At 58.3% G+C, this 18,193-nt stretch overlaps 1 protein-coding gene across 6 annotated transcripts in view; it reads right to left on the bottom strand.

The window, feature by feature from the left end:
- The window catches only part of PAX2 (paired box 2), a 94,000-nt gene extending 76,551 nt beyond the window's left edge, over positions 1–17,449 (bottom strand). For 2 of the 6 annotated variants that reach the window (XM_054436277.2, XM_054436278.2), the window contains exons 1-4: positions 17,058–17,253; positions 6,485–6,595; positions 2,861–3,029; positions 1,885–2,082 (exon numbers count right to left, since the gene is read on the bottom strand). In XM_054436277.2, coding sequence (XP_054292252.1) covers positions 1,885–2,082; positions 2,861–3,029; positions 6,485–6,595; positions 17,058–17,082 — 503 coding nt within the window. In that variant the 5' untranslated portion in view covers positions 17,083–17,253. Of the gene's footprint in view, positions 1–1,884; positions 2,083–2,860; positions 3,030–5,321; positions 5,772–6,484; positions 7,207–17,057 lie in introns of those variants that run through there. The other 4 variants (XM_054436280.2, XM_054436281.2, XM_054436282.1 and 1 more) reach the window with 4 other exon arrangements.
- Between the last annotated feature and the right edge of the window lie 744 nt (positions 17,450–18,193).

Raw genomic sequence — 18,193 nt, 5'->3', positions numbered from 1 at the left:
GGGGAGGGGCAGGGGGTGTTGGATGGGGCCACCACACCTGACTTGTTGTGCCACTCCTCTACACCATTCAAAAGAAACAAATTACATTAATCCTACATGACTTGGGTTTCTTCAAAGGCTTGACAATTCTATTACTGACAACAAGCATTTCTCTTAAATGTTCTGCAGAAGACCACTACCCAGTCCTAGCAACACTGCACATAGCAGGGCCACTCTTGGCCCTTGGCTGTTCTTCTCTTGAGATTTCAGTTCCAACTCACTCCCAGGACCAGCAGTCAGCCAAGAGACTGAGTCTCTACATGGCTCATAAAACAATGCTTTGTCCCCTTCCCCTCCCGAAGTGCCACTCTTGCCTCAGCCCAAAGCTGCCCCAGCCTCCTCTCCTGGCTTTTAAAGCAAAGGGCTTATTCCTTTCCCAAACCACCCAGCGTCTTTCTCCAGCTCCTTTGGAAGGTATCTGAATGTCAAATCGCTATGCTTTCAATACCTGGCTGAGCCAGGCCGAGGGAGCTGGAGGGTTTTCGGAGGGTGTATAATTAGCTGATCAGTATTATGTTACCCTGTTCATAACTGAATAACCATTTTAATACAGATGGCACACACTGGGATAATTTCTGGGGTCGCCTTGCAGTACATTACAGCACGAGTGTGGCAGAGGGAATCTTCTTTAGCCAAGGTACATTCTACCAGCTAATTTTACCTGCTGTTTTCAGGATGATTTGGGATAATTCCATATCACTTGCAAAATATTTTAAAAATCCTTGATATGTGATGCCAATTTCAGAATAAGGCACCATGTGAATTATTAGTTGTCCTGATAATGAGCTTATGAAGAATGCAAAAAATAACAAAGGTGTGAACTGCTTAGCCCTCTTTTCATTTTGGGGTGTCTTAAAATGGGGGGCCAAGGCTGGTGTGTGACTTGTGCAGGGACTCTGTGAACAACTGTCAGTTTGTACAGTTCTGTGATCTTGAAACTAGCCTGGGTTCCTGAGCCCAGTGCTGCTTGTATGTTCTGTAGCTACCACAGATAGGCATATTGGCACACTGGCTAGGGTGGACATGCATGGAGTGTGCACATGTGTTCTCCCCGAGAGCACGCTGGAGGGGTTTGGAGACCAGGAGACCTAAATATCCTATACGTCAAGCTGACTCAGCCCTGTGTTGTCCTCACTTGTGTGAGCCTGTCATCAGCGCAAAGACTTCAGCCTGGAGACAGGCACCTTAGGTGGTTGAGGGTATCACCCAAGGTTCAGTCTCAAAGTCTGGAGTTCTCCCTCCCTGCTTGGCACTCCCTCCTTGTCCAGCTCCTCTACTCCCTGCCAGTTGCTGGCTGGTGGTTGGCATTTGTTCTGCAAGCCCAGATCCCAGTGCTTACAGGCCAGAAATTTGTGTGGAGCTGGCTAGCAAGACCAGACTCCTGGGAGGTGAGCTTTGTGGGAGCTGGCAGGGAGGGTGAGGGAGCCAGGACAAGCGGCGGCCCCTGGGGAAGGAGCAGCCTTTAGAAAGGGCAGTCTGTTTGGAGGGATGAATAGACACTGGTCATTTTAAAGGCTCCGGCTGCAGGCTGTGATTGTCTCTAGATCCCAAGGCTGGATGCTCGTAATCTTGGAGTCTTAATTACCACAAACACTTGGATTCATTTCCAGGACGCCGGCGGGAGAAGCCTGGCAGGGAATACCCAGCCCTGAACTGCAGACAGCCCTGTCTGTCTGTCTATCTCTCTGCCTCACAGGTTCCCTTTCTCTGACAGAAGGATTTGGGGCTGGGAGCAGGGAGAAAGGGCAGAGGCTGGACAAAGAGCAGAGACTGGGCGTGGGACACCCCTGCAGGCAGGAGCCAGGAGCTGGAGTCCAGCCCTGAAAACCCGGGTGGCTTGCTCACCTGTTGATGGAAGAGACGCTGGGCACTGTGTCATTGTCACAGATGCCCTCGGCCAGGAGCCGGTCTCGGATCTCCCAGGCGAACATAGTCGGGTTCTGTCGTTTGTATTCAGCAATCTTGTCCACCACTTTGGGCGTCGCCACTTTGGGCTTGGAGCCACCGATCACACCCGGCTTGATGCTGCCGGTCTCGTAGTACCTGCGCCGGGAAAGCCGGCGGGGTCAGCCAGAAGCGGACCGTGGCGGGGCAGGGGGGCTGTAGGTTCCAGAGCTGCTGAGCCACTCTCCCACCCGCCGAGGCAGCGGAGTGGAGGGAAAAGGCCCAGTGTGGCTGAGCTGACTTCCTGAGGGTGCTTGGCTAGGACGAGGAGCGCTGGGGAGTAGGAGGACAAGGGGTACCATCCCTCCGGGGAGACGGCCACACCAGGTGCTGGGTGCGCACCAGCCCAAATAGGCACCCGTGGGAGTGAAAGCCCAGCCTTTCATTTGGGAAGAGCAAAATGAACAGCGCTGCAAGGTCTCCCGGAGGCCAGGATTGAGGCACCACCTCGAACCCTTTCCTACTGGGCACAGAGCATCTATGGGAACCAGGACCCTACTTCTACCTCCCAAATGCTGTTGCTTCTCTCGGGGACCCATTTTCACTCCCACCCCGTTCCTCTAATGTCCTCCACCCCATATCTGCCTTAACTCCATTAGGAAAGTTATCCTTCTCTTTCTGAAGCCGGAAACGGGCTGCCTTCTCACCAGGGACCAAGGGCAGGGCAGGCACTGGGTGACACTGCTCCACCCTCGCTCCTGAGTCTTCGGCCACCATCTGAACACTCTTTCCAAAAGGAGCACCTCTCCAGACCCCTTTGGGGATCCCCCTCTCCGGCTTGGCGCGCTGGACTTTTAGCCACGTCCTCCAGCTGGAGACCCAGGGCTGGCCGGGGAAGTAGGCAAGGCGTCTCCCGGGACAGCTGCGAAGCCCTCACCTGCCCAGGATTTTGCTGACACAGCCGTGGCTGACCCGCAGCTGCCGGGAGATGTCACAGGGCCGCACACCCTGGTGGGCCAGCTCCACGATGCGCTGCCTCACCACGTCGGGTAGGGGCCGGCCGTTCACAAACACCCCCCCGAGCTGGTTCACACCCCCGTGCCCTGCTGGGGAGAGACAAGAAAAAAACACAACACCCCACACACAGCAGGGACCGGCCATTAGTCAGGGTCCGCGGCCCGGGACGGGCGAAGGAAGCAGGCAGGGCGGAAGGGCATGTTCCCGAACTTGAGAAGAAAGGTGGTGGACCCCCACGACCACAAGGAGGAGTGGGGACTGGAAGCACAGACGTTGGGCTGAAGACTGGGGGCTGGGCGAGAGGGCGACTCAGGCCGTGCGACGCAAGATGGAAAGCGAAGGTGGGACTGGAGAGAAACCAGATGACAGAAAAGAGGGGAGAGGGGAGAAAATGCCAAAGGGGAATTCATGCCAGCGGAAAGGGCGTAAGAAAGCGAGGAGAGGAAGGGCCTGGCAGAGGACTGGACTAGTTGCGAAGCAGCATCCCGCCTGCGCCGCAGGCAACCAGGGAGCTGTCCTTGCGTGCGGGGCTTGGAGGCAGACGATTTGGGGGCGTCGGGGCTTGGCTGACTGTTTATCCGAGCTCCTAGCGCAGAAAGGGGATAAGTGCCTGACACACACACACCCCTTTGCTCTCTGCCTCTTCTCTAAAAAGTATTAAATTGTAATCGGAATTTTTCTACCTCTTTCCTATGTTGTTTGTTTTTGATAGGAAGTTTTTCTAATGTTATTTATCTGTAGGGGGACCGTATCTCTCTTTCACCTCCTTAGTATCTGAAGTGGAGCAAGGAAGGCGGATGAGGCAGGGGCCCGGGGTCTGCTGTGCTCAGAGACAGGGAGGCAGCCGAGAGCGGCTCCAGGCAGCAGGCAGAGAATGCCGGCTGCTTGGGCTCGCCTGCCTGCCGCGCCGCGCAGAGCCTGGCTGTGGCCCACCGTCTCGCCCAGGTGGCACTGCATAGGCCGCGCCGGCGAGTTAATAACTCTCGGGGCGCCCTGTGTAGCCGACCCAAACCCGACTCGCGTCTCTTTGACCCCTCAGACCTCGGCAGCCCCCCGGGAAACCGACCGGTTCGGGCGTTTGCTCTTTCGGCCAAGAGAAGGGCACAGGGTTTCCAACCCGGCTCCAGCGCGGGTTCCCGATCTCGGAGCCGAGGCGGCCACTGGGTGCCAGGCCTGAGGGTGCTTCCTCGTGCCCCATTCTCCCTGGCCTACAGCAGTCTAGAAATCCTGCACCCAGAGCGATCAACCCGCAGCCGCAGTTACTGAGCAATCCAAGCGCAGAGACTTCTAGCGGCCGAGTCGGGTCGGCCCGGACTGGCAAGCTGCAGCCCCTGCCCCGCTAGCCTCACACGAGTTTCGGAGAAAGCGGGGACATCTGTGCCCCCCTCATTTCTCTCCCGTCCCTTTCTCGGGGGGTACCTAGAGCAAGCTCGGGTGAAACCCTGGGGAAAGACCTCTGATCGGGTTGCTGGGAGAGATTGACACCTCTTCTTTTACCCCCTTGCCCACCCCGTTAATCTCCCTATCTCTAGCCCCACTCCTCACCCTCCCCTCCCTCCAAACCCCGACCATCAATAATTTAGGCCCCGGGAGAACTCGCGTTACCGGTATGAAAAGGCGGCAGCTGCGGGCAGATTAAAGATGAATAATTCAGCCTCCCCGGGCTCAGGGCCCGGCCCCTCAGCCCCAATCTAAGGGGTGGGGATGGGAAGGGGACACGGCGGGAGTCCAGGGCTGGGGGACTGCAGCGAGCCGGCGCTGAGTCGGGCCTGGAATGCGCCACTGCCGCCGGCACCGACTCGGGCTGCGGTGTCTCACCCACCAGTCCACTGGCCCGCGGGCCCGCGCTGCGGCTCTCTCCCTCCGACCTCTGCTTGGCGGTGCAGAAACCTTTGGGTTTCAAAGTGGCTGCCCGCGGGCAGCCAGGACTCGGCGGACCCCCGGCGGAATCCGCAAAAAAGGAGAACAAGAGCGGTGGCAGCGGGCCGCGAGGCAGGCTGGCTGGGCGAAGACGGCGTATGGACCCGGTTCCACTCCTCCCGAAAAGGACCGAGGCTTTCCGGCCCGCTCGCCGAGACCCGCGGAGGCCTGATGCCCTCGGCGCGGCTTTCCTGCGCTTGGAAATTACTTAGGAAAATATATTTTATCCCAGGAGTATTTTTAAACGCCCCCCCTCACCCCCGCAACGCTAAATATATGATTAGCGAAAAACACAGCTCTCCCTCCTCGGCTCTCCTGTCCTAAACACAGGTCCAAGCCAGGTCTAAAGTTTCCTTGTGAAAAGTTACAAATTATCCCTAATTATTAATCCGCAGATAGGGAGGAGTTTTCTATTTAGAATTTTATCTTTAAAAAAAAAGGCCTGCAAAAAAAATCTCAGAATAGTTTTTCAAGCTAAAGACATGGCATAAATTAAATTCAAATTTTATTAAAATAATTCCCTCTTTTCTCTATTTTTTTCTCCCTTCTCCCTTTTCTTCTGTAACATCATTTCAACTTTCTTTCTTTAATTTCTTTTCCCGTGTTTGGATTTCTCTTTTCCTTTCTCCTCAGCTTTGGCATTTGCTTTCCTTTTGTTCTTTCCCCCTCATTTTTTGCTCTTTGCTGACCCCCTGGCCAGGTTGCTGGCTGCGTGATCCTCAATGGGGAGTCGGGAGTCTAGGCAAGGAGCCTCCAGAGCTGAGAGCAGAGCTGCACTCTGCCGGGGGCCCACCTGGAAGGCTGCGCTGCTGTCTCTCTCCCTGACTTCGATTTCTTCTCGGAACCCCTCTTTGTTTTTAGAGCATCCCCCAGGAAGAGGCAGGGAAAGATGACCATCGTGTCTTGACAACCTGGGATTCCCAATGTGAAGGGAAGGGGAAGGCAAGGGAAGAGGGGTGGGAAAGAAAGGAAGAGGAAGAAAATATTTCAAACCAGCCCACAAGAAGCCTATGCTGGGCTGGAAGGGCCTGGAGATGCTGAGAGATGAGGGTCAGAAGGGGGCACCCCACCCCCACACTCTTCTGCCCAATTGTTCTGACACTGAGGCTGAATACTCTTGGAGTCTCCTGGACCCCACGACTCTTAAGTTTGAGAAAGATAAAGATGTGGGGAGACAGGAAAGGGAGGCAAACAGAGGAAGAGAGGAAGAGAAAAAAGAGAAAACAACAAAACAACACCCTGAAAACTGCCTGCTAATTTGCCCCCCAGCCCAGGGCAAGAGGCTGACTAGGGAGAGGGTGGCTGGAACCAGGGCTCCGAGGCCGTGCATCCCATGACCTAAGAAGGAGCGGATGGAAAGAGCAAAGGCAGGTGATAGGCATCAGGGAAGGCAGGAAAGCAGGCAGACAGAGAGGTAAGTATGGGTGGCAGAAGGCAGGAGAGAAGCTGGAGGCATTAGAAACACCGGGCGAGGGAAAGAGAAAGAACGAAAAGAGGGACCAGGAGAAGCCAGGGAGGCCTCCAAGATGGGACCTAAGCGCGAGGGGCCGGGGCCACGCTGGGACTGGACAGGGTTGGGACGGAGAGCCCCGAGCCGGGACAGGAGCCGGGCGCCGGTACTCACGGTGCATCGCGGAGAAGGGGTCTGCTTTGCAGTGCATATCCATGGGGAGGCAGAGGAGCGGGAGCAGCGCGGCCGCCGCCGCCGTGTCGCCTCTCAAACTCAACTTCAGGACTTGAGGAGAAAAGGGAGGGACGGTGGGGGAGGGAGGATGAGTGAACGCCCGGCTGCTGCGGGGCGCTCGGGGGCGGGGGGCGCAGCACTGCGCTCCCCGCTGGGGCTCCTCCGGGTTGGCCGGAGCTTGCAACCGCAGTAGCCGCAACTTGCCACTGTCGGGGCTCGGGGCTGGAAGGTCAGCAGAGTGGCCCCGGGGCGGTGGGCCGAGCCGGGGTGCACTGGGGGCGCATGGCTAGCGCGGCAGCTGCAGCCAGGGCTGAAGCTGGGCGGGGGAGGCGACTCGCTCAGCTCCCCTGGAACCTGGTCATCCGAGAGGCGGTGGTCGGAGAGCGCGCGGGGCGGGGGCGGCCAGAGGGCGCCGGGAGGGGAGCCGGGCCTCTCCAAGTGCTGGCGAGTTGGCGAAGTTGGCAGAGAAGTAGCAATCCCGGGGATGTCCGAGCTGGCGCCTGCGGGAGGGGAGCGCGCGGGCCGGGCCCCCGCCCCCGGAAAAGGCAGGCGCACGCCGCCGCGGCCGAAGGGCCGGGAGGGAGGGAGGGAGCCGAGCGGCGCTGGCAGCGCTGGGCTGGCCCCAGGTGGGTTGCGGCTGCGAGAAGACTCGGCCGGAGACTGGAGCCTCGGCTCCCGGTGTGTGTCTCTCTAAAAGCTGCAAAGCCCCCTCCAGACCCCCTCCCCCTCCCCGCGCCGGGAGATGGATGACTTGTCAGACAAAGGCAATAGATTCCACCACTCTGTGATTCGCCAGCGCCGGAGCCCCGAGCTTCGGCGAGGAGGGCCCCGCGCCTGTCACTCCGGTGCCGGCAAGGGGAGGGGAGGGGAGGGGGAAATGGGAGGGGGAGAGGGAGGGAGCAGCCGGCGAAGGAAGAGGGAGGGAGGGGAGCGGACCGGGGGAGGGGGAATGGGAGCCCGGGATTAAAACTACACTGAGAAACGAAACTCGCCGATAAGATAAACGTTAGATAAGGATAAAGAGCGGCCAGTCTAATGAATATTCAGGTAACGACAGAGGGCCTCGGAGCGCTCTGCGCTGTGAAACCGGGCTCTCAGTTCTAACTCGCTGAGCCCTGCCATTCACTGGTCAGTGCCCGCCTGGGCCGCGCGGCCCCGGGCCCAGTGCGCATCTCTAGCCCCAACCCCACCACCCTCGGACCTGAGTTCCCTTCCGTTCCTTCCCGGCTCTTCCTTCCTCTCTTTCTGGTCCTTCCCTTTGGCCTTTCCCTCCGGAGGTACCTTCCCACCCACGCACCCCCCACTTCTCATTCCACGGAAAAGTGTCCAGCAGTTTGTCTTGTCCCCTCCCGTTCCACGCGACTGTGCGCAGGGCCTCCCCAGTCCCCTTGCCCACCGGGTCTGGGCAGTCCAGAACGCTTGGTTCAGAATCGAGCTGAAGACCTCCGGAGAGTATCCACCTGCCTCGGTGGGACCCAGCGGATGGCGGGAGAGCCGGGGGACTTGGTTTCTGAACCCTCGGGTGACTGAGAAGGGGGGACAGGGGAGGGAGCCAGTGCGGAGCTGCAGGTCGCTGGCGGCAGAGGATGTGGGAGACGAGGCTGGCTCTCCCCGGCTGGGGAGAAGAGGAGGCTGCGGACGCGGCTGAGCGCCGCCCGCTGCTAGCTCGGTGGATCCGGGGCGAGCGCAGGAGGCGCAACGCACGGGGACGTCCCCACTCCTGCCGGAGCCTCCGCAGCTCTCTCTGGCACTCGCTCCCTTGCTCGCTGGGGTCCGCTCGCACGCACCAGGCAGAAGAAGCCCTTTGTCTCCTAACTGGTTAAGTACAGAATATCCGGGAGATCTTTATGAAATATTTTCTCTCGTCTCATAAATCATCTTGGCACTTCAGCTGATGTTTTAACTCTCTCCCTCCTTCGCTCCCTCCCCGCGCTTCCCTGGGTCTGCGAAAGGGCGGCTCGGCGAAGCCTGCGCAGCGCTCTTGCAGCCCGGATCCGAGGTTCCTCCAGCCCCTGTCTACAGCTCCGGGCGCCCCGCGGAAGCGCGGCGGACTCCCGCTCCCCTCCCTCTGGCCGGAGCCTGGGCGGCAGATAGCATGGGGAGAGAGGCACCTGCCTGACTCAGCCTGACTACTACTACTGGGCGTCTTGTACCCGGGTTTTCGGGATGCCCTTATTCCTCAGGAGGAGCTCAGGCCAGGCTCAGCGGGACGGGGTTCTGAGCCTCTCACTGCTGTGGGGCCTGGGTCCACTGGGATCCTGGCATTTGCCCTCCCTCCTGCATCCTCCAGAGCCCAATAAGCTTAATCCACCTGCGGGGTAAAGTCTGGGAAGAAAACACTCCTCCCTGCTTGCCCCTCCCAGCCCCTACCCCTCTTCCCTTGGGTGGCTAGGCAGGTTGGTTCCCCTGGGCTAGAGGTTGAAGGCGCAGGGCCCAGACCCTAAGGTCAGTCTCTTCCTCTCGAGGCCTGCAGATGGCGCTCCCGGGTTTGCTTTGGCCTCACAACCCCACGAACACGCACTAACTTCGTGTAGGGAGCGAAGGAAAACAGTTCGGGCAGCCGAAAAGTAACAGCTCCCAGGCCAGAGTGCAAGGGATCTCAGGTGGTATTAGCTAGCACAGCCTTGGCTTTCCCCTCTGGGAAGTAACTAACCCAGAACTGGGGTGAAAGGAAAGTTGAGAAAGGGTCCTTATTTAGAGGAGCTCAGAACTAAAGTAACCTTTGCCCCAGGTCTCTCCAAGTTGGTCATCCAGGAATTTGTCTCGGGGCATGTGAACTACTGAAGGAACAAAGCTGTGAGTAGAACCCCCCTTCCACACAGACACAGATTTTTCTAGAACCGGCTAGACAGGTCCCTATGTTACAAGTACCATGAAATGTGGGTGCCCACAACAAGCATTTTCACATGTTGGGCGAGAAGGATTTTCCATTTTGTAGAGAAGGGGACTTAATGCGCCAAGTGTGCTGGAAGTTGTCCTCACACACCTATCCTTCACATGCACCTTCTGAGGAGTGAAGATCCTTCTGATAGTCCCATTCCCAGGTAGCTCCTGAGAGTCCCCCCTGCTCCTGGGATCCTCTCCCCAGCACTGCACTAGCTGGACACTCACTCTTCCGCCAGGCCGGCTCCTGGCCGCTTCCCCATTAGCTCCAGCCCATTCCTGGGTCTAGAGAGTCAAAGAGTAATGCTCCCTAGTGATTAGGAACCCCTTTTCTCCAAAGCTCTGCCTTCTCCTAGGGCTCCAGGATGAAGGGCTGGCCTTCATCCAGTCACTGGCCGCTCCTCTGACTCCCCCTTTTCTGTTCTCTTTCTCTATAGAGTCTAGTAGAGGGGTGGGAGGAAGCAAGAAAGCAAAAAAAAAAAAAAAAAAAAAAAGAAGAAAGAAGAGGAAAGGGGTAAAGAAAGAGAAAGAAAGAAAACAACCCAACCCCAAACACTACCCGGGCTCGGACCTGTCAAGGTTGGTTGCTTTTCCCGTCCGCCTCTAAATGAACCTTTTCTCTCTGGTGTTTTCAAAGCGGCCCTTCCACCCCCCAACCTAGGGGCATTTACACTTCAAACAAGGAGCCCGCCTCCCTGCGGAAATTTAAAGGCAAATAAACTTTTGGGGAGTTGCTCTGATACCCATCTCGGGATTTGCTTCATTAGCCGCCTCTGTGCATCTGATCTGCCCAATAAATCTTCCTTGTGGACCTCGGCTCCTTTGCCTTCTCGGCTCCCTTCCCTGCCAGGCTTGCCCAGGCGCCTGGCGGCCCCCACCCTTGCCTCCGCCCTCCAGGCCGAGCTATTGCCGGCCTGGCTGTCTGGCTGGGCCGCGCCTGCTCTGCCTGGGTGTAGGTGTCGGGGTGGCGGATAGGCATCCCGCACCTCGAGTGTACCCACGCACCGGCGCCCCAAGCCAAGCCAAGCGCGACTCCAGGGCTCTCAAATGCGTTTCTCGGCATGTTGTGCAAAAGTGAAGTGCCGGTGTAGACCTAGTCCACTGCCCCGCTGCCCCGCTGCCCCGCTGCCACCCGCTCCCTCTCCCTTCCAGAAACCCTTTCTCACGTTTTCCGGTTTCCAGTTCCCTGGCGCAGCGTTTTCTGCCCAGGCGAGAAAAGGCAGAGGCGTGGTTGCCTCTCCTGCTCCTGCAGGGCCCTGACCCGGGGCCCAGGCGCCCGGCCTCCAGCAGCTTGGGAAGACGGCTGAGCCTTGGTGAGACGGGCGGGGGCCGCGGGAGCATCCCAGCCGCGCCCCTCCCCCGTGGCCGGGACCTGCCTTCCTCCTTCCACTTCCCGGGGAGCGGCTAGGGGAGCTAGGGCCGGGGTCTGAGGGAGGGGATTAGAAATTCCGAAATTAAATGCATCTCCCCAGGAAATGCTCCCCACAGCGCGGACCAAATTAAACGCATTAAAGTTCAGAGGGGAAAAAGCTGTTTAGAACCAAGGGGAGAAAACTAGTCCGAAGGGAAGAGAAGCAGAAAGGGAGGGGAGAGAGGAAGAACAGAGCTGCAGCTCCGCAGCTGAGCTTCATTTCTGGATTATTCCCACTTTTAGAAGTCACCACCAAAAAGAAAAATAAAAGTTCTTCTGACAACCGAACTCCAGAGCCGACCACCGAGGCTCACTCGCCCTCTGGGTCCCGGCGCACCCCAGGGCGCATACCCTCGGCTGTCAGATCCCAGGGAGCCGAAACTTACACCCCAGCCCCTTCCGCAGAGAGGCCTGCCCGGCTCCTGCCCGGCCTTTCCCCCTCCTCCTCCCCATTCTCTCCCCGCCCCTCCCCCTGCCTGGCCCTCTGGTCACGTTGGAGGATGGTTTTTTTTTTTTTTTGGAAGAGCTTCTGGTACAATATGGAGCACCATGGGCTGCAATTTCACACTCCACAGCACATTCCCCCTAAAGCTACTTTCTTTTTTTTTTATCTAAGACCCCCTAATTTCTGCTTCCTCGCTCCCTCCCTCCCTCCTGCTCTCACTCTTCTTTTCCTGCTTTTGTTCCCAATATTTGGGCTCCCTGCGTGAAGCCCGGGGGGCCTGACTCCCAGCTGGCCCCGCCCGCTCGGTCTGTTGGTCCTGTGGAGTCCAGGCGCACGTGCTGGGCCTTTATCCTCCAGGACCCCTCCCCCTTTAATCTAGCTTCCCCTCACAAGAGGTCTTTGCGACCTGCCCAGCCCTTCACAGGCCCTTTGAGAAGCAACAACAATGCAAGCCACTTGGCCACCAAAGCTGCCTCTTAGTGGCACGGGCCAGCCAGGTGGCTGCCGCCCATGGGCCACTCTACTAGGGAACTGAAAAAATAGTGAAGCTGGGAGAAACCTAGCCAGCAGGTCTAGAGAGTAAGAGTGAAGGTCCTGTCCAACAGAGAACAAGCTAAAAGGGCTAGGAGCCCCGTGAGGCCCTGGTACTTCTGGCTCAGACCTGGACACAGCCTGTACCCCCTCCCTAGATACCCATGGACCTCTGCACAGCTAAAGGGGCCACTCACCCCACAGCCTACAGGAAAAAGCGACAGCCACGACATACACAGTCCCTTTGCTTCTTTGAGCCTCAGTTTTCTCACCTGTAAAATGGGAATAATTACGCCTGTCTTGTCTACTCCATGGAGCTAATCAATAGGCATTTTGCAACCCGGCCATTTCTATAGTAGATTATGGAGTAAATGGCCAGCTTTCTGAACTCTTACCCTTCCACAAAGAGGTAAAGGAGGGATCTGAGTGCTAAGGTGGGGCAGGAGGTGGCGTTTTCCACCCAACTTCAATCCTATAAAGGTTACTGGGGATTCCTCCCCGCGCCGCCTTCCTGTTTTATTTTGTTTCCCTTTCTATTGGCTATGCCACACCTGTCTAGGTTTATCGTTCTTCCCTCTGTCTATCCCTCCTGCCACTCCTCCATTCCCACTTCCTGCACCCCCCTCCCAACTGCACCAGCGCAGCTGCTAGAGGATCGGTTAAATTCCTCACTGCCCACCCCCCAACCGCCACCACCAACAGCCGGGTTAATTGTGGCCTCAGGCGCGGTCCTCTTCAGCCAGTCCGCCAAAACCGTCGGGAGGAGCTGGCCCATTGGCGGAGACCTAGGCAAGGAAATCCCGTCCGGTCCGGTTCCAAACAAAGAAAGTTGGTCCTCCCAGGACCTGCAGTTAATCAGTCAAAGCCAGAGCGGACAGGAGACGGTGGGGAGAGGCCTGGCTGGGAGGAGGCTTGAAGGAGGGAGAGACAGGAGGGGAAGAGAGAGGACCTAAGAGAGTTGCCGAGGGAACTGAGAAGCCACCACCTGTCTCTGGGAGGCCTGAAGAGGCTGGTTTGTGAGAAGCCGAAGTCACCACCTGGCCAGCTGTCCCCTCCCCTCCTCCCCTAGGCCGGGCGAGAGAGTCGGAGGGAGGCTGAGTGTCGCTGGCGAAGTAATGATTAACTCTCTTAGCAGCCGGCCCGGAGCCCGCGGCCTCATCGGGCTGTGGTCGAGGGAGACGGTGCAGGCTGACCCAGGACGTCCCCGGCGTTACCGCCACCGTCATCGCCGCCGCGACCGTGGGACCTGCGGAGGGTGGGGGCAGGCGACAGCCGGGGGCGGCCCAAAGGGAACGGAGTGCAGGGCCGGGGAGCACACTCCAGAGGCCGGGAGACCAGAGGGAGCGAAACAGCCACAGCCGAGATACAGGGAAAGGAAGGGTCCCCGCGGGTGAGCGCGCGCTACCGGGCCGCGCGGGGCAGAGTTGGAGAGGGGTGGGAGGACCCGGGCTGAGTTTCCCAGAGTTGCGAGCCGGCACGAAATCTACGGTCTCGGATCCATCCGCGGCGCTCCCGCCTTTCCTTCCTCCTCTCCCAGCAGCTGTGTGGATGTGAGGAGCAGGCGGAGAGCGCGCCAGAGCCGGGAGCTGGTAAGGCAGGGGGACCCGCCAGAGAGACCGGGAGGCCCAAAGGGCAGGGCCGCCGAGGCGGGGACAGGCTGCGAGGTGGCTGGAGACAAAGGACCCGAACGCAGGGGAGAGGGGACCAGGGGCGAGAGCGGCTGGCTGAGGCAAGGAGAGACCCGAGGAAAGGGGCGTCGTGGGACCCGCCTGGGTTTGTCCACTCCTGCCACCTCCGCCTACGTCCAGCCTGGAGCTGGGACGTCCCAGGGGTTCCTGGCCCGCCGTCTTGGGGCCTCGGGTCGGGGCTAGGGCTGTTGCTGAGAGTTGCGGTGGCTATGGGGGCCGTGTGTTTGTGTGTGTGTGTGTGTGTGTGTGTGTGTGTGTGTGTGTCCGCGTGCGCGCGCGCGACGGATTAGGCCCGCGGGGAAAGGGGGAAGGAGGGCCCTCGCTGTAGCGTGAGACCCCTGCCCCAGGCGACTGCCAGCCTCTGCCCTCCAAGGTCCAGAGCCATCCGTTCCCTGAACTTGAAACAAAAGAGCTGAACCGAATCCCTCAGGAGCCAGGACAGGGTCTCTTTCCGGAAAAAATGCTTTGGTTTGAGACTTGCATCTCAAGGGTCACCTGCATCCAGAATTATTTCTTAACTTTGTGTAACTGTTCCTAAAAAAGAAAAGCTGCAAGGTAAATCTTGGAAAGAAAAAAATCCCTTAGGTTGCAGGAGTTCGCTCCGCTAGGTCTAGACGGGCTGGGAGGTCTAGACCCGCGGATAACGAATACATTGAAGAAACTGTTGGAGGGAAGAAACCCCTTTCAATTTCTGAATCAATTAAGGAGAATTTCTGTTGTGTCTCTTTGGGGGCTGAGCGTCTGGATGAGGGGATCGTAGGAGTGTGCTTGAGTGTTGTGAGGGTGTGTAAAAAGTGCCAGGGGGTGGCGAAGGTAGTATAGGCAGACAGCTGTGTTCCAGGCGGGGCTGAGATGGGAGCTGGGGACCCATATCCAGCACCTCCCCCTCCCGCTCCCCCTTTGCCCTCAGCAGAGGCTGCTCCGAGGCCAAGGCCTCCTCAGCCTCTTCCAGTGGGGCCGCCAATCAATCCTGCAGGTCAACATAGCAGTTAATAACGGGGTGAGGAGGCCTGGCAAAAGAGGGCGGGGAGGCATCAGGCTGTGTCTCCCCCAGACTCTGAAGGCCTGGCGCCCGAATGGGTAGAGGGAGAGAAGAAGTCTCCCAAGGTAGAAAGAAGCCTGGGAACTCAGTGCAGGCCAGGGAAGGAGCTCAGGGCCCCAGAAGGCAGAGGCAGGGGACCAGCGTCAGGGAGCCAGAGAGCCAGCTGGGACAGGGCGGTGCAGAAAAAGGGAGGGCATCGAATAAACGGCTTATTTTTCTAAGTTCTGGGGTATAGGCAGCGATAGCTGAAGACCTCAATTGCTCTAGTTGCTGATTCAATTCCCTTCCTCCTTCCCTCGCCCTTTCCTGATGGTTTTCACTGCTCCAGAACAGGCTCAGCGAGACTAAGTAAAACCCGCATCCTTCGCAAACCCGGCTGCGGCAGTTGCGCCGGGGCGTCCGGCAGGCACGTTCGGTCACGCGCGTCTGTCATTGTCATTTTAAACTAGCCGGATGAGGTCCAAAAGGGCTCGAGGCCGTCTAGGGGGGGCAGGGCCTCCAGGGAGTTGTGCCCCGGCCAAACGTGGCTACCGAAGAGATAAGGGAGGGGGCGGTGAAAAGAGAAAGAGGCAAAGGGAGAAGGCGGCTGGGAGGGCGGAAGACTGCAGCTCTGCTCGGTGGGGCCGCCTCGAAGTGCGGTTTCCTTGTCCCAAACACAGCCCTGTCTCCTGCCCAGCTCCGCAGCTCCTCCCCGGCTTTCCCAGAGCTGCTGCTGCCTGGAACACGAGCCCCGCACCCGCAAAGGCGGGAAAAGAGGGAAGGGAAAGGAAGTGCGGTGCGGAGTCCGGCCGCTGGCCGCTGTGCCACGCGCGCCGGGGAAGCGGCTGCCCTAACCCGTCAGGCCCAAGTAGGTGCAGGCGCCCCTGGGTAAGTGGAGAGTGCCCTGGTCTCTTCTGTAGTATCATGAAGGCCAAGAAATTTGGAATAAGGACCCTGACAGGCACTCAAGGATGCCCCCCATCACACTGCCTTCTCTTTCCCGAGGTCCTGGGGAGGGGGCCTAGATGCCTTGCTGGGAGACTTGCTAGGACTGAGAACCTGGTTCACAAACCTCAGGCCTGCAATGCAGGCAGAGCGCCTGCCTGGAGGGAAAATGGAAAAGTGGGAGTCTCAGGAGCTTGAGCAAATGGGACAGGGAAAGAAGGAGGGCAAGGAACAGGAGGTATCAAGGGGCAAAATAGATTCAGAAAGAGTTTGGGAAAGAGAAGCCCTGTGCAGAGAGGAAGAAAGGGGAGAGAGGTTCTCAGGAAGGCCCAGACGTTAGGTCTGTCCTTGGGCTGAATATTTATACGGTCGAGGGGGTGCACAGATGGGCTCTCAATTGAATTCCATCTTCAACACTATCAGAGATTGATTTTGTACTCGCTTTTAATTTTGCCATAATTAATTAGATCATTACAACTGTTTGCTATTGATCTCCCTACTTAAACCTCTGGTGCAGAGGGTCTGCCCAGAGCCCTAAAAGCTCAGGTGGCCACAGTTGACACTCCCGGGGGTTCAGGTTTCCCAGTGGGGACAAGGTCCTAGGAGGGGAATTGGGTACAGCCCAGGGATTGGATCGAGAAGCTAGATCAAGGGTAGGGCTGGGGGTGGGACCTGGGTTATCAGCTGAAACAACTGGAACCTGAGCTGGGGGAGGGGGGAGCAAGGAATGAGATTTGGGAAAGGTGAGGAGTGAGGCAAAAAAGGCCTCAAATTAGGCCTTGACCTCTGTGGAATTATTTGGAAAACTCTAGAAACCTGTTCCAACCCTCTCCCTCCCCCGAAGTCCAAAACTAAACTTGGGTGCCTGGCTTCCCACCGCTGTACAACACCAGGGCACCTAAAGGGCAGTCCAGAGCTGAGCTGGCAGCCCTGGGGGACAAGAGAAGGAAGGAAGAAAAAGAGAGCAGCACTCTACTCCCTTAGACCTTTGGGTAAACATTTTCAGATTCCTCTCCCCACTGGGTCCCCTGGGGCCTGCCACCTGTCCCCATGCTGCCCTTGATTTGGGGTTGGGGGGACAGAGCCTTCTCCCTACACAGGTTAGGCTCATCTACATCAGTGTTCATAATTGAATACACAAGACCCTACACACAGGTACACACGGCGTTTCCCCACCCACTGGCATAGGCGCTGGCCCAGCTCACACTCCCTTCTTACTGGAAGCGAAGGCCTTCCCAGTGCTCCCAACTTGGAGGAAGTTGTGCAAAATATCTGTATGCCCAAAGTAGAACGAGAAAGTCCTAAACACACAACAGAAAGGAAAAAGCCAAGTTCTGCAAAGAGACCAAGCGAAGTTGTAGAACTCACATTTTCTGAGTGGAAAGTTTTCAGAAGGTTTAGAGGACACCGGGAGGGACTGCCCAGGAGGCCCCAGAGTCCGCAGAGCCTCAGTCCCCAGCCTTCACAGTCGCCCACCGGGTACTGAGCACAGGGATGAAAGAGGAAAGGAGCCCGCCCCGGCCATGGCCGCCCCCACCCCTCTCCCCTCGTCCTCGCCCGCGGCGCGGACGGGTCTCTCTAGCTCTTACCTGCCGGACCCGCGCGCTCTTCCATGCTAGGCTCCCCGCCGACGCCGCGTCCTGGGCCTGGGTCTGGGTCTGGCTGTCCCGCTCCTCCGCGGCCCGACAACGCGTCTCGCCTTCGCCGCCGCCGCCCGGAGATCTGGGCGCAGCCACCCAAGACCAAGCGGCTCAGATAACCCGAGCCGCCCGCCGCCTCGGCTGTGTGCTCCGCCCTCGCCCGCTCTCTCACTCCCGGCCGCGCAGAGACTCCGGCACCCCGAGGAGCCCGGGTTCTCCGCCCCGCGCACACGCGCGCACACGCACCGAGGCCCCAGCCAGCCGCAGGCAAGCAGCCACCCTCGCTGCCTGAGGCGCCCACGGACCGCAGCCCAGCCTAGACGCCGGCGCACCCTCTCACCCCACCCACTCTTCTTCACTGTCACACGCCCCCCTCCAGACCCACAGCCTGGCTCTCGCCTACTCCCCAACTTTGTGCGGTTCCCCTTCCCCACCACTTTCAGCTCTCGGCTCATTCCACTTTCTGGAACGTGAGGCTCCACAGCCTCCCTTTCCAGGATCTCCACAGACGTGCCCTAACTTTCTGAGGCCACACAGTGGTTCCAGAAGGGCCCTGTCCCCACTATGTTCAGGGTGGAGGTGCTCGCTAAATCCCTCACAGGTTCTCCTGCTCCAGGAGCTTTTTTATTTTTAAACTGAATAAAAGAAAAAAGCTCTGGCTTCCTTGCCTTTAAAGAGATGGCGAGGGCCAGGGGCAAAGGGAGGAAGAACTCACCCCTTCCAAGCTCCTGCCACACTCACAGGGCCACCCGCTTGAGCCATGACCGTCCATAGCATTCTGGTCCCAAGTCTTTTATACCCTCAGACTCACACCCTCCTCTCACAGCACACTGACACTTCCAACCCTGATGAAAGGCCCACTTGAGCTTTGCCCACATCACTCCCTCCCAACCTGGAATTTACACCTCTCACACCTTAGCCATAAGCTCTCCCTCAAAACTCTCACACCCCCTTTGCTCATCTGCACCCTCTTGTACTCCTACTTCTGACACACACACACACACACCTTCTAAGCACCACAGCTCCCACTCCTGCTTGCCCCAGGGTTCCCCTTCTTCATTTGCTCCACTTAATACCCCTACCCA

The sequence above is a fragment of the Pongo pygmaeus genome, chromosome 8, assembly GCF_028885625.2.
Source record: "Pongo pygmaeus isolate AG05252 chromosome 8, NHGRI_mPonPyg2-v2.0_pri, whole genome shotgun sequence".
Taxonomy (NCBI): domain Eukaryota; kingdom Metazoa; phylum Chordata; class Mammalia; order Primates; family Hominidae; genus Pongo; species Pongo pygmaeus.
This window is presented reverse-complemented; position numbering and strand designations above follow the sequence as displayed.